General features: G+C 44.9%; 1 protein-coding gene across 4 annotated transcripts in view; it reads right to left on the bottom strand.

Annotated features, from left to right (window-relative positions):
• Positions 1-15,917, bottom strand: part of ETS1 (ETS proto-oncogene 1, transcription factor) — a 62,958-nt gene that overhangs the window by 18,701 nt on the left and 28,340 nt on the right. For 2 of the 4 annotated variants that reach the window (XM_028120803.2, XM_028120804.2), the window contains 5 exons: positions 11,474-11,593; positions 9,731-9,931; positions 6,820-6,897; positions 5,585-5,833; positions 932-1,192 (listed from right to left, as the gene is read on the bottom strand). In XM_028120803.2, coding sequence (XP_027976604.1) covers positions 932-1,192; positions 5,585-5,833; positions 6,820-6,897; positions 9,731-9,931; positions 11,474-11,593 — 909 coding nt within the window. The remainder of the gene's footprint in view (positions 1-931; positions 1,193-5,584; positions 5,834-6,819; positions 6,898-9,730; positions 9,932-11,473; positions 11,594-15,917) is intronic. The other 2 variants (XM_028120805.2, XM_028120806.2) reach the window with 1 other exon arrangement.

The raw sequence follows: 15,917 nt of genomic DNA, 5'->3' as shown, positions 1-15,917 counted from the left end.
CAGCTCGCTTTCCTAGTAAAATCTTGAGGCTTCCCTGACACAAGAATAAGGATCAAGCACACTCTTAAGATCAGACAGGTACCTCCCTGGAAACACAGGTAGGACTGTTTGCCTCCATCCACATAAAGGGTACCCACATGTCAACCTGTCCAGGGTGGAGTCAATTAGAAGAGAGTAGTGGCCTACACCACAGCCGAGTAATCAAAGCTTAAAATAAGCTCCACTCACGACACAATTCCTAATTCTTAGAGAACACTACAATCCTATAGAAAGGATCTGATAGTCAACCCATGAACACTCCTTGGACATTTCTCAGATACACTCGTCACGCGTCTCCAAGGTTAGGCAGCACCCATGCTGACAGCTCATTCAGACAATGAATTGTTTTACTAGCAGATTCTTAATCAAAGCCTAAGCTCTCAACATACATCTTCTTTTCCCTATGCTCTTTCTTCATTCACCACAACTAGAACTTTCACTCCTAGAAGAAAATCAATAATAAAGCTAAATAAGAAAAACAAAACAAAACAAAACAAAACAGGTTTCCTACAGAGGCCAGATCTGGACAGAGTACAATGTGACTAAGGACCTTTTCCCATTTGAACAGCAAGCCTAATGAGAATTCTACTACAGAAGAATCTAGAGTGTAAGCCATTCAGTCAGTGATGCCCTTGAGAGAGACGGTCTTCCTACCACTCTTGGAAATGATCCCCTAGGAAAGAATGATGCTGTTTACTTGCAAAAACTGATGGCCAGTCACAAACAGAGTGGTGTGAGAGACTGACCAGACCTAGAATCTTCTTCTCCCCACTCCTCCAAAAAAGAAAGAGGCTGACTTCAGTCTCTAGGAATATGCGCATGGTGCCTTCTACAGAGCCCACCCATGGCGACAAGCGCAGAGAGGCTGCTGAGGTAGGGGCAGGGCGCCTACCTGTGTAGCCAGCCAGGGCAGCAGCAGGAATGACAGGTTTGTCCTTGTTGAGGTCAGCACGGTCACGCACATAGTCCTTGAAGGTGCCCTTGGGCTTGTGGTTGGGCAGGGCGGCTGGATAGTCCTCTGAGTCGAAGCTGTCATAGGAGGGGACGCGCTGCAGGCTGTTGAAAGATGACTGGCTGCTCCAGGACTGGGTAAGGCGGTCACAACTATCGTAGCTCTCCACGCTCTCAAAAGAGTCCTGGCCCCCGAGCTTACCTGGAGGTAGAGGAGGTAGGAAGAGGGCAGGGGAGGAGGGATTGGGAAAAGACAACTGTAAAAACCCTCTTAGTGAGGACGGATTGCTCGTCAGACCTGCAGGAGGGATGGAAGAAGGGAGAGGCCAGTGGAAACGGAAGCTCATGGCTTTCCTCTGGGGAAGGGCACCACACGGGGCCACAATCCGAGGGCCCATTGCCACTGTGTTGTCTTGTGTTACAGGCCTAGGACAGAGATTCCTTGCATGCTGCTCATACTGTCAGAGGGAGACAGCAGTGTTTGGGGCCTCAAGACTTCTAGAGCCGGAAATCCAAAAGTGGAGAATCACCCTTGAGATTACGGAATTTCTGGCTGACGTATTAGACTCAACGAAGAGATGAAGAAATCTCAGCAGTGTCAGGCTCAACTCCCTATTCCCACTCAGGCCAATGAGATGATTTCAAAAGGCCAAATTTGGCAATATATTTTGGTCATAAGAAAAAATATTCCATTAGACTAAGAGCAGATTGAACTTCCTTGACCTTGGAACATAAGTGTTATTTTTTAGCATTTTTTTCCAAATACTATTTTAAAATGAATTATATGCCCTGCCTCCATGCCTTCTCAAATCGAGAAATAAGTAATGAGATGCTTTTTCCAGGAGTTAAAAAAAAAAAAAAAAAACACTATCGCTCTTCTAAATAGAAAAATCCATGTTCTTCATCCTCTCCAAGTACAACTTTGTACTTGGAATTTATACTTCAGTGGGGGAGTGTGGGCAATAAAACACAAAGGAGTTGATTAAAGAGTTAAGGTCCATAGCAAAGTCAGAAATCCTTTACTCTATGAGTTGCTTAAGGCATTCTTAACTGACCACAAGATCATGCAAGTTCATTAATTTCCCAAACCAGGTTATAAACAGCTGCTACGATTGCATAAGAGCTCCTAGAGAAATTTCCATTGGCAAAAATGCCATGAAAAGGAAGACTAACCCAAAAAATAAATAATTTAGAGGAAAATAAATGTATCTAAAAGCTGAAAAGCACACAGGAATATTTTCTATGTTCCCCTTTCAGATACTTTTCAGGCAACCTAAATTAAATCACCATGGGAGACTACATGACGACCTCAGGTCAGCACTGGCCAAGAGGCAAATGGATGTGACAAACGTGTGTGTAGAAATACTAGGTCAACTCTCAATTGTTCAGGGGTGGCTGGTCTACGATAGAGTTTAAAACCCAGAATACGGTTGGCCGATACAAGCTAATACTGGTGGTTTTCTGGTGTATTCTCCCCTTCATAATAGTGGGGAATGGCTAAAACAGTGGAATTCAAACATTTAATTATGGTGTCTAAACCAAAATTAAATATACAGTAATTAGGAGGGAAGATACGTCGCTCATAAAATTTAAACAAGCAACCAAAAACAATCCAAGATTAAGAGGTATTCAGTTAAATATATATATTTTTTGTAAAGCCACTGTTGTAAGATTTCCTGAACCTCTTACCCCCTCCAATACTGCTGTTAACAGAAAGGTAGTTATTTATCCACTTGATCTCATTCCTTCCTCCAATCATCCAAAGAAGAGTAATCTCTAGAAGGCAGACTAAGAGCTCCATGGGTTACTGGCACCGCCTACCCCATCCACTGGCACATATGTAAGTTTTTTATTATCATAACAAATGAAAGAATCGTCTTTTCCAGAAATTCACATGAAAAGACTCAAGAAAACAGCCTACAACCAGAATGCAATAGCCTCTTTTTAACAGAACAAGGAAAATTTGCGGCATCTCATAAAAAGGCGTTTGCTTAGACCAGCTACCCATCTTAATGGTCATTCAATTTCTCTGTGAGACAAACACACCAACAGCCTAAGAAAGAGAATTCACCTTTTCGTGGAGAACACCCCAGCAAGTCACCAACACTTTAGGCAGCATTTATACTTCAATCTTTCTGAAACGATTCTCTCGCTATCAGTCACTTTTCTATTTGGAGGGCATAGAGACTGAACTTTCCAAAGCAGGAGAGCTGAGTTTCCAAGGAGCCCCAAGAAGCAAGGGCACTAAACTAGGCCATAACCACCCTCTGGCAGCCTCTCAAACATGAGCCAAATGTAACTCTGTTGAGAGTTGCGGTTTATAGCAGTAGGCTGCTTTCATTTTAGCTCTATTTCACAATCCTGGAGCTGGGAACCTTCGTTTACGGGTATTTTCTCCAAAAATGGGTTGGATCCAACTGGATTAGGCACTCAGTTATGCTACTGTGCTCAGGCAGGGAAGCCTGTGTCCTCTAAGACGCCCACTGGCCGGCTTCTCTGTGAGCTGTCTCAGAGCAAGGCCTTCCAAAGCCATCTGACTCCACCAAACAGGCCTGAGAGGACGCTACACAGTAGACGAGGTAGCCTCCCCAGCAACGCTCTGGACACCCTGACACAAAGACAGTACTCAGAGTCCAAAGAAGTGGGACACAGAAGCACTTTGTAGCCTATAATGCAGTATAGGGACACTGTGATCATTACTACTAATCGTCAGCTAGCAGTCATGCTCTCTGTCTAACCGCTCACCGCACGTCCAAGGGCTGGTGTGCGGGACCTCTAACATGCAAACAGCAGCTGAGAACAACAAGAGCTTCCTCTCCGGTGCCGATGGTCAGTTTGCTCGGAGGGAGGGGGAACGGGGTCAGAGAGAAACATCTCCTGCCCCTCTTCTCGGGTTGCTATCTGGTCCCCCAGTCACTGACATGGGGTTGGAAGGATGGTGGGGCCCTAAACCCAGAGCCGAGAGAAGGAGAGGGAGAAGGGACAATCCCACAAAAGCAAAGCCAGACGCAATTTAGAAACAAGGTGACGGCAGAGCTCCCCGAGTGACACCGTGCCTGGGCCCAACCCTCAGTCAGCCCCGGCCTCATCACATCTATGCACAGAAAGCCCCATGAGAAAGAAAGTAGTTTTGTTGCTTTGACCTGTCTGAAAAAAAAAAAAGAAAGAAAGAAAGAAAGAAAAAAAGAAAAAAGAAAAAAATACACATACATGTGTGTATGTATTTAAATAGACATGCATCCAAAAATAAAAAAAGAGTCAGAAAGGGGAAGGCAAAACTGGTTCCACCCAACCCCTTCGGTCTGACACACAAACACCCTGGGGCCCTAAGAAGGAAGATTGCAGGTTCAGATTTTGCTAGGGACTTTCCCTCTGCAGGGCCCGCCGCTCTTCCTAGGGCCTGCTGGGAGGAAGCATGAGGCTGAAGCTCGAAGAAGACGACAACATGGATGGCCCCTGGTGCCTGCAGAGTGATTCTTCAAAGTAAAGATGTCTTTGGGATCCGCTCTGAGAGACTCAGAGGAGGGGCGCAGGGTGATCCCTAAGCAGAAATCACTACAAGGCCGGCCAAGCCCGACTCCTGCAACCAAATGCCTCAGAGCACCACTCGGATGAGCTTCTCCTGTTCCTCTTCCTGTTCATAGTTTTTTTCCCCTTTATCCACTGGAAAAATCTTTTTTTTTTTTTTTCAACTCTCTAGAAATTGGCTAGTTCTTCCTCGATGAACAAATCCCTCCTTACAGAGGACTGCACTTCTCTCAGACACAAAACAATCTGGACACTTGAGGAGGTGGGCTGCACCTCTGAGCATTCGTGTCCTGATCTTAAATTCGGGTGTACTTAACTTTCTTCCTTTTTTATTTTTCTTGCTTTATAAAGTGAGTCAGCTCTATTTTGAAACATTTACTTCACTGTCAGTGGATATTTTATCATTGTCATAAGTCATGTCAACAAGAGTACCTTCTTCTGGAAGCCTCTGGCCAACTCTCTCCCTGGTCCTCTAGCTAAATACACACTTTCACCACACTGCTGATGACTGGTTCCAAATAAACCGTTGGTTAACCATCTTGTATCTCCCCAAACCAAAGAAGTCGCAGGAGGCTAGAGAGCCCAGATTGAGAAACAGAGGTCATTCAGATAGCAAGCCCAGGTCTGCAGTCTGACGCAGGACTACTCTGGGAGGATCGCTAGGCTACGTGGGAAGCTAAGAGCTTTCCAGGAAGATCACCTGAATCATTCTTATCAGATTATGTCTTCCCCAAGCAAAATGCTCTCACAGAAGATAACTCACACCTTAAAAAACAACCACCTTCAACTAGAGTTATCGTTTCATAAAATATTTTACCCAAATAAGAAATGGGATCGGTCATCACACCAATTCCACCAACGGACGCACCGTCTTTGTCATCATGGTGGACTTGGCAACACTTCCATGTTGGAAAGCTCTTCGTATCTAGACATTCTAATGGAAAGGCCGAAACTTAAGGAATGCACAGGAACAAGAGCAAAGAAAAAAATAATGGGACCTGAAAAACTCACAATGTCAGGTACTTCTTGGAAACCCAAGAGCTTCTAGAGAAGAAATCTGACCTACCACGACTGGTCCTCCCCATGCACATGTTGTCTGGGGTTACAACTTCTTGTTTGATGGCAAAGTAGTCAGTCTGCAAGGTGTCCGTCTGCAGAGGGTCCCGGAGAATGACCGAGGGGTAGTCGTTCTCATACTTGAGGGAGAGGAGCTCCTCCGAGCTGATGGGATGGAGTGTCTGGTAGGACTCTGTGATGAAGCTAGGCTCTGAGAACTCCGAGGGAGGAACGCACTGAGCATGCTCGATACCATAACCTGGAAACACAGAACATGTGCTGTTGGAGAGAGAGCCAATTGGTACCTACAACAGGCAGGTCTTCACCATTCACAACAGCCCCACAAGATGAAAACAAGCTGACGACCTTACAGAATGAAAGGAACGTATTTTAAGTCAGAAGGGCCTGGGTGTTTCACCTTGCTCCACTACTTAACAAGATACTCCCTTGACAAGACACTTCCCTTTTCTGGCTTAATTCACACATCTCTAAAATAGGGATGATTGCAATTTCCCTCAGAGCGCTGTGAAGAAGCGCAAAGGAGAGTATATGTGTAAAATGCCTACCAACACTTCTGGTACACAATAAGCCCTTGCTACCGCAGTACTTAATATCATTGCTCTTATTAGAGTAAAAATCAAAATAAAATAAAAAGGTAAAATGAAAACAAACCTGCTCAAGACTCCCTTCAAAAGCAAGGCCATCGGATAAGAACAGCCCTTTCCTAATTCTCTTATTCTGGCCCCTCTCCGTGAAGGTTAGGCATCACCTACCATAAGGGAGAAGGTTTTATTTTCTGTAACAGAACCTGAAGCCACGTGGAACACTCTTAAGGAAGGATCAGAGGAAATGTTGTCATATCTACTAGTAAAAAGGGAAAGAACAAGGGCCACAACCAAGTCCCTAACCCAAACCTCTGATGGCCACCATGGTACACAGGATCAAGTAAGATCAAAGTTCAGGGGTCAAGTTGTAGTCCCTCTGCATGACTTTCAATGCTGAAGATATCGAGAGAGATCCTAGTGTGTAGGAGTTGGCAGGTTAATAAAAATACCAACATGTAAATAGGCTGAAGCCTCATACCTCGTGGGAATAACAAAATTAATAACAAAGAGGCCACATTTAAGAAAATACTATTTTCCGCAGAATTACCATGAAGGAGCCTGAGATCATCTGGGACAGGAATCCTTTCCTAGGTTCCCACGCTAGCAAGCGAAACGAGAGAAGAGTGGAAGACGAACTTACTAATGAAGTAATCCGAGGTATAGCGGGATTCTGGATAGGTAGGGTTGACTCCATTCACTTGATATGGTTTCACATCCTCTGTAACAGACAGGGCAGAGAACCAAGCAAAGAGGTCAACAAGCAAGTAGCATTTGGCCTAAAAGGACTTTGGACACAGGACTGCAATGATCTCAGTCCCTCTTCTAAGAAATCAGCATGTTCATTAACTGAGCGGGTGTCTGAGTCTACCCTGACTGGGGCCTTGTCTAGAGATGAGATCACAAAAGTATGGCTAAGTCTATTATTTCAGTAGCTGCGAGATGGGATTTAATATCTTGGAAGCAGCACCAGTGAGTAATCTCTAAGGCTTGGGAAGGCATCCCACCCTCATTCTGATGCATGCGTGCACCACGTTACCATCAGAGGCTTCGAGATGTCTTGGGAAGTTACCCGAATCAGTCCCCAACACTCGAACTGATTGGTTCCAAAACTTTTTTCGGAAATATATTACAATCTTTAGGTAGTTAGATTTTAGAGCCTCCACTTCTTCTAACGGATGTCTGGTTTTTGTGTTGTGTTTTTTTTTACATCACTCCCAGATTTCAAGTGTAGGCCCAGAGAAGAACCGGACACTGGTAAGGCGAATATTTGGTGGCTATGGCAGGGCTCACGTGAAGACAGAAAACAGTTATCACCAACGGCTGTTGGCAACCAGATGCCAACTCCCCTTGGCATGAGAATGGAATGTGGTTGAAGCTAACAAAGCACAGACAGGCTCTCCACTGAACTCAGGTGAGCTCGAGGATCCTCTCATTACCCTGGAATCCAATGGTGTGACCTCGACCATTGTATGGAGTGCTCTGATTCTATTTCACTGTAAGACTCAGACATACAGAGCGAGTGTTGGCTTGGGTTTTTCCTTGGATATCTGATAGCTTGTTGGGAGCAGAGGCTGCTGGGAAAACAAGTTTATACCTGCACAGAAAAACAGTTCCCAAATGAGATAAAATTATTAAACTTTGCTTTAGCAGCTTATCAGATTGAAACATTCCCGTACCTTTGGCCTTCCACCCCACCCCAAAGAGCTATGTTCTGGGGCTGTGTTGCTCTAGTTTAATTACAGAACAAGAGCTGTAGCCTCCATACAAACCTCGAGCTGGGCTCTTCAGGGATCTCAAGAGAGACGGTTCCTATCGCCTCTCCCAGGAGCAAACGGATGGGATGATAGGACTTTTGTCCTCCAACATTCTCAATGATTTCCCGATTGGCCTAAATTCTCTTAAACCTTTTCCTTTGCAGGAAGGTAGGCCACACCTGTCTCAGGGGCCCAGACGCTCCCCTCCCCACTGCGAGTCCATATTGTTATACAAAGAACGCAGGGCAGGAAGTTAAATTGAAAAGACTAAGTTTAAGGAAATGAGTGATCTTGAGGAAACCACCTAATCTGCCCTCATTTTACAGATGAGGACACCAACAGTACATGGTCCTCTTATCTCACAGGGCTGTTTTGAGAATCCAACAAGAAAATGCATCGGAAAGCACTCGGGAAACAAGGAGCTGCTCTACAGTTATCAGTCATAACTGTGATCACAGACACTCCGGCACACCTGGTCGCTCCATGGAGATAAACAGAGGGGAAGACCATATTAGTGGGATATATTTGGGTTACACGGTCCGGTAGAATCCACTGTTGTGTTTACACGCCAACAGTTACATCAGATCTGTTATGAGCCTGCCCTATCTTTTCCCTCTATAAACAGGTCACTCATGTCAACCCATAGGAGTGGGTGTTTGTGCAGTTAACGCAGACACCCCGTCGGTGCTTCGGGAAGCCTGTGCCCTGCAGTCCTCACTGGAGGCAGCCTCAGCAAGATTCACCTAGTTCTGGACTGTGTTTATTTATTTATTTTCCAGCAGACGCTGAAGAGAAGGAAGAAAGATAACACTTCTGGGCCCAGAGGAATCTAATTTGGGGCTCTCCTGAGCATTGCGGAGTGGAAAATATCCTTACACAAAGGAAGGTATTATATGGAACAAAAGTGCTAATCCGGAGCTTTGCTCCCTGCCCCCCGGAATCTGCGCCCAGGCTTGGAGCTGGTGACCACAGGGAAAGGGTGGGCCTGGGTCAGAGAGGGCAACGGGCTTCTAGGCTTACAGTCAGCTGGAGGCCACTGCTGACTGCTGGAAACTGCAATTTATTTTAAGAAGAAATTCAGAAAAATAAGTGCAAAAACACCCAGGTTTGCCGCCTGTTGCTGTTTCTATACTCAGCCAGGACTGTGGGACATGAGTCACTTGGTCCAAAAAGGTTGCAAGAGGCTGGTAGGGGAGGCCATGTCATTACAAGGTTGCAACACGGTGTCCTGATATAACCCCCAGTTCTGCTCCAGATGAAAAAGGTAGCCCACATCGCAGCAATCCCCCCACCCCCCGGGAGTGGGCGGAGAAGCCAGTCTTAGTAATTAGCTCTGAGATGCTAAGCTCTCTTGTGGAGGTGGACAGGTATCACACTGCCACGGATCAAGGGAATGTGTATTAAGATGGCCAGGGGAAAAAAACAAAAACAAAAACAAAACAACAACAAAAACCAAAAACCAACGATCTGTCTTGGGAGCTGGTTGCTGACACTGCTCGAACAGCCCATGAGTCTAAGGTAAGGACTGGGATCAGAATTCTGCATCCTGAGAAGCTTCGGGAGTGCAATTTTGCGAAATATTAAAATCTGAACCTCTAATACATAAAAGAAAAAGAAACTGACATTTATGGAGCACCTGCTCCCTGCCTGCCTGACGTGTCTCCGGAGACCGTATATACGCTGTGATCGGACACCCACACCTAATGGCATCGGTGTCCTGCCCTGGGGTTTGCTCCCCTACCCACTGCTGCAGCAACCCCACATGGCTTCCTCCTCACTCTGTGCCCACCCTGTTACCTTTCTGCAGGATCTCGAGATGTTCCCACAAGATGTCCCCAACGAAGTCTGGGGCCAGTTCAAGAAAGCAGTCCTTCCCGAGTGCACAGAGGGCTGCTCCATTCATACAGAACTTCTGGAAGTCCACACCTTTCAGGCTGAACTCATTCACAGCCCACATCACCCAGTCCCGAACATGGGTTTCTGTCCACTGCCGGGGGTCTGAGGAGAAAGATCAAAGGAAGATCCAGCAGGTCAGGCTTTCCTTCATGCCCAAGCGAGGACACTGAAGGATCTGAACTCACTTGAGGATGTTCTCTGATTTACAGGTTTAGGAAGCACCAGCCTGTAAAGGCATGTCACGGGGCACTTTCCGTAACACTCCCCCTCACACTCAACATCCCTATCCAAGCTAGGAGATCACTACCATCAGCCAAAAAGTAACAGAGGAATAGTCTCCACCCTCTTCAGACGGACTCATAAATCTCCTCTCTCACTGCCTTACTTTCATGAGACTTTTTTTTTTTTTTTTTTAAGCCCAGGACCAAGGAACAGAATGACATCTTTCATAACAATAAGAACAAAGTCAAGTGCATTCAGAGATTGCACTCACCTATCCCTGCTCTTCCCTGTCATGACCGACCTGAGGCATTAGAATTAATCATTTTTATCTTCGCTAACTATGGCTAGTCATAATCATAGCAACTAGTAATAGTAAGCCATTCAAATGGTCCTTAGTCATAACAGCATTATCAGGGGCCTGATTTCATCATAGCAGATGCTGTGCAAGTGTGGAGTAGCATCTGAGAACCGACAAGACATGCTCTTCCCGCGTGGCTGAGGCTGAACACGACTACACCAGCATGGTGCTCTCAGAGCTCAGAGGGCGGCAGGCAGGTTGTGCTGTCCACATCGCACCTGCTGTCCAGGTCCGCCCCTCCCCCCCGCCCCTGCCTCCTTCAACTAGAAGATGACTTTATGAGATGCTACAAAATCCAGGGGCGGGCAGAATTCACTTGATTCTGCTTTGTGATCCTAATAGGATGTTGGGCATTGTTGTCAGGTTTGTGGTGAAGTAGTATATACGTGAGAAAAGGTTTGGAGGTATAGTCACAGACTCTGTCTAAGATGTGGGTGTGACTGGGCTGGAAGCAGCAAACGGTGATACTCTCACTCAAGAGAAAAGTGTTCTCTCTGCTCTTAATTGTTCAGGAAATGTTGCTTGCTGGAGGCTTAAGTGTTCTCCAGTCATTTGTCCTTTTTGACAACTCCAGTCCCCTTACATTCCTGAATAAACCCTTTCAGATGAGAACACCCAAGCATAAACACATTTCACCAAAGCACATGGAAAAGAAAAGAGCAATCAGTTAAATTCCAAGGAATGTAGCTCACTGAGTTCACCCAATGATGGCCCAGAATGACTCTCACACTGTTTTCCAAGCTTGATTGTGCTTTGGAATTACCAGGAATTGCAATTTCATGGGCCTGGGACATGGCCTGGGCTGTGAAATTTTTTGAAGTTCCTGAATCTCATGTGCAAACAAGTTTGGGAATCACTGTCCTACGACCAAGATGGCTGTGTCAAAACCTGGGAGATGGGGAAGACTTGGCATGGGTCTATGACTGTTCTAGCAGACGTCTGCAACCAACTGTAGGGGCTGACCGAACTGTGGTTAGTCATAATGTCTATCTCTACAGCTGAGAAAACTAACCTCACCCAAAAGTCTGATTCCATCCCTCTCTTTTCCCATCAACAAAACACACCTTTTGGAATTCCCAGTCGTTGCTGTTCTTTAGAGAAACCACTGAAAGTAGCTTTCAATGCTTGAGACATCATTTCTTTGCTGCTTGGAGTTAATAGTGGGACATCAGCACATTCCATATCTGTAAGGAAAAAAAAACATATGAATAATAAAAAATAGCACAGGTGATGAAGACTAGACACTACAGTCATCATTAAGCAACAGATACAAATATCAAATCATTATGTTGTACACCTAAAACTAACATATGCTAATTACAACTCAATTAAAAAAAAAAAAACTAATAGGTAGTTAACCACCCATAAAAGATAATAGGGCATGAGTGGCCTGAAGAAGGCAAGCTGAGAAATAACTGTACTAACATCCTCACCAGGGCAGGTAAAATTTGGGGGGCTTTCCACAGTGTGCTAGGCCCCTTAAAAAAAGGAAAAACCTGACTGTTGCCTAGAATGTTTTGCATCCTTGACCAAAAAAAAAAAAAAAAAATGCTTATTCTTTCTGTATAGCTTTACTAATTCACTCATAGTCCCTACTCATCCTTCACATTCACTGAGAGTATTAATGTTGCTACCTACTTCCATGAAAAGGAAATGACAACATTCATTCATTCAACACATCGTTGAAGAAGACAGAAATGATCTCTGCCCTCATGGAGCTGGAGATCAGCCACTAGCAGAGGATTTAGGTATCACAGAACTAGTTACACACTGAACATTCAAATACGTCAATATGGGCTTCATGAGAAGCATAAGATGAGATGTTAACATAGAACAAGAATTCCTGAAAGTCCGGAGGAATCAGAAAAGGCCTCCCTTAGGAGAACAGAGATGCTTGACCTGAGATCTAAAGCATGCATACTAGTTTAAAAGAGAAAAAATACTCTAGACCAGAGTTCTCCAAGGTAAGAGTTGGAATAGTCTAGACCAGAGTTCTCCAAAGTAACAGAGGAATAGTCTCCACCCTCTTCAGGGTGGAAATTGTTAGAAATGCAAATTCTCAAAATTCTCAGCTCCACTCCAGACCTCTTGAATCAGAACCTCTGGGAAGGGGTGGGGGGAGCCCAGAAATCTATGTTTTAACTCACAATCCAGGTCTCCTGATGACCACCCAAGTTAGAGGACCATGGTCCTAGACAAGGGGAGGAGCAGAGATGAAGTTTATGAAATGGGGGGAGGAGGGAACCTGGCCAATTTTAGTATCAAAAATATCAATGCAGCTGAAGCAGAGGAACCAGGAGGGCAGCTGATTGAAAGGAGGTGGAAAGAGAAGCATGGAATCTATTAAGGCCCCATAATGGACATGAAGTGGTACCACGCTGTAGTTTTGACTTGCATTTCCCTAATGACAAATGATGTTTAGCATCTTTCCATGGGCTTATTGGCCATTTTTGTATCTTCTTTGCAGAGATGTCTATTCAAGGATTGTGCCCATTTTTAATAAAGTTGTTGGGTTTTTGTTGTTGAGTTTTAGGAGTTCTCGATATACCTGAAAGAGCTGAAGCAGGCTCCTCAAGATAGATTTGTATACTTCTGTTCACAGCAGCATTGTTCACCATAGCTAAAATGTGGAGGCAGCCCAAACGTCCATCAACAGATGAATGGGTACACACAAAATGTAGTATATATACACACAATGTGATATTAGCCTGAAAGATGGGCATTCTGACATGAACTATGACCTGGATGAACCTTCACATTATTCTAGGTGAGGTAAGCCAATCACAAAAAGACACATTATATGAGGTACTTAGAATAATCAAATTCATCAAGACAGACAGTGGAACGGTAGCTGCCAGAACCTGGAGGGGGAAAGGGAATGGGGAGTTGTTATTTAATGGGAAGAAAGGTTCAGTTTTACAAGATGGAAAGAGTTCTGGAGTTGGATGGTGGTGATGGTTGTACAACACTATGAAGGTACATAACACCACAGACCTATATGCTTAAAAATTGTTCAGGTGGTGAATTTTATGTTATGTGTATTTTACCCCAATATAAAAATGGATAAAAAAGAGAGAGAGAGAATATCAGCTTAGCTATTCTGTAAAGAATGGTTGAGGAGGTAACTATGAATAGATGTGGAAAGACTTGGTAAAAAATCGTTGCGGTGAAAGGTGGATGGTGGCTTTCACTAAGGAGATGGTGATATAGGTCATGTAAGCGGATGAAGTCGAAGTGCACATGGGAGGTAGTGTCTCTAAAACCTGATTTCTGTAGGTGGCGAGGAAGAGTGAGGGATCAAAATCTGCACGTTCACGAACGTATCATCCTTTGTGACATCCATCTGCATTTTTATCTCCATGTCCAATCCCTCTTATACTCGCAGACCATGTTCAAAGCAAAGATACATAAATGTGGCTCCGGTTAAAAATCCTCAGCATTCACCTCAGGCACAAGTTCCCATAAAAAGCTAACAGGCAAAGAAATGGCCTGAGAATTCCAACGAGCCATCGCGTGATCTTCAGGCAGTGATAACACTTTGCTGTAGTAATTTCCAGAAGCCCTCTTCCTCACCTTGGATCTTGAGGGTATCATATGAAACTGACTTATTCAATGGCTGGGTTCCAGGCATGACTACTAGAGAAGTTCCACAACTAGCCATCCCTATTCCCTGACCAGTTAAAAAAAAAAAAAAAATTTCTTGGACATACATATGTGTTACTGGCTGAATGAAATGGAAACATAGAAGGGAAAAGATGACAATTGGTGATCTCTGAAAACAGGGGCAAATAGATTGCTTCTGAACATCAAAATGAATGGAAACTACATTGCAAGAAAGCACTTTCTCTCTGGTTTGCTTTGAGTGATGCCCTCAGTAAACAGCTTGGAGTCCAGCTCTGCCCTAAAAGCACAGAAGGGTTCACGGCAGCTGCTCCCCAGGCCCTGCGACCAAGGGTGAATCTGAAGTTCTAGGGAGTGGAGACTTTGGGCAGCCCTGGGCCATGCCCAAAAAAATCTAGTAATCTAGTGGAAAAATCAACATGCCTCCAGGAAGGTTGACAAAATGATGGAAAATCCCAGATTGTTAAGAGGGAAAACGGGGGGGGGGGAGGGGAGGGGATAAAATGTTGATTACATAACATCCAGCCCTTCAAACAATGGAGTAATCATCAAATGAGTCACCAAGAAAGACATCAATGCTGCCCCTTTGTGAACAGCCGAGTGCCAGGTCCAGAAATGTCTCCACTCAGTAGAAGTCAGTGTTACCTCAGAGAAAGGGACTTTTTATTTCACCCAAGAGCACTCCTTTTGCAAGGGACAACGGCAGCATCCCCCACCTCCTAGCACAGGGAGAACACAGGAGTCAATCAACAAATGTATAGTGAATTCACTGTTTTCCAAATTTGAAGCAACTTTCCTTCCCTTCACTCCCGTCCAACACAAATTCATGAACTTGAACTGTGTGAGTTTTGTTTTGTGTGTTTGTTCCCGCCATTGATTTATGATTCGATGAAAAGAACTTTACTGATGGCGGAAATTGGCCAGGACGACACATGTGGAAAATACAGGCCAGGCCAAAGGCACAAGCAGTGGTTGTGCGAGAAGCTGGAACTGAAGGATGAGATTGGCTAGGAGGCCCCAGACATCTTCTACACAGAAGATGCCAAGGTGATGTGAAGGGCATGGATGACAGCAGAAAGCCTGAGAAAGGGGTTTCCTGGAGTCGGCTTCCTATAACTCCACACACTCTGGCAAGTATGGTCTGGACAGGACCGCAGGGCTGACAACGCCCCATGCAGGTTCCTGTTAGGGAACCGGCCTTTGCAGGCTCTCACTCGCTCTCTCCAAGAGAAGCAGCTGGAATGACTTTTGCCTGTCTACCTCAGTGCCATCTCCAAAAGCCTGGTCCACGTGCTATCAGCTGCAGCTGCAGAGCGCCCATCAGCTCTGCCCCTGGCTGCTGGATCTCTTGGAAAAGTGCTCACAGCCCAGCTGGCTGGCGAAGGCCAACCCCGCACACTTGGGACACCTGCATTTGGACGCAATGAGCTCGGGAGAAGGCATGTCATTGCCCTTGGACCCAAAGGATTCAGACAGGAAAAGTCAGAGCTTTTCTCCCTTATTAAACAGTGTGGAACACTGGTTTTAAAAAATGCAAACCCCCTCTCTAAGTGAGTGAACAATTAGCCTGGATTGTCTTTATCAGTAGTAGCCTGGGCATTGCATTTAAATGATGATGAATAATCACATTTGAAAGCAGACATTAATCTAAAAGATTAAACCCCTTCATAGAAAATATGAACGCAAAAATTCCCCCTATGGTGCTAGTTTGTGATCGCAGCAGTTCTGTTAATTACACTGATCAACAACAATAATGAAATCATTACACAGGTGGAGAATCCGACCTAGTTTAGCCCAAGAAGGCATCTCTGTTATTCCTGCCATGTTTTATCTCATAGTCTGTTATAATATTTTTGCATCAGGTACCAAATATTTCTAATTTTAGGG

Source organism: Eumetopias jubatus, unplaced genomic scaffold, assembly GCF_037043125.1.
Source record: "Eumetopias jubatus isolate StellerSeaLion01/CBP00866 unplaced genomic scaffold, mEumJub1_p1.0 scaffold_13, whole genome shotgun sequence".
Taxonomy (NCBI): Eukaryota; Metazoa; Chordata; class Mammalia; order Carnivora; family Otariidae; genus Eumetopias; species Eumetopias jubatus.
This window is presented reverse-complemented; position numbering and strand designations above follow the sequence as displayed.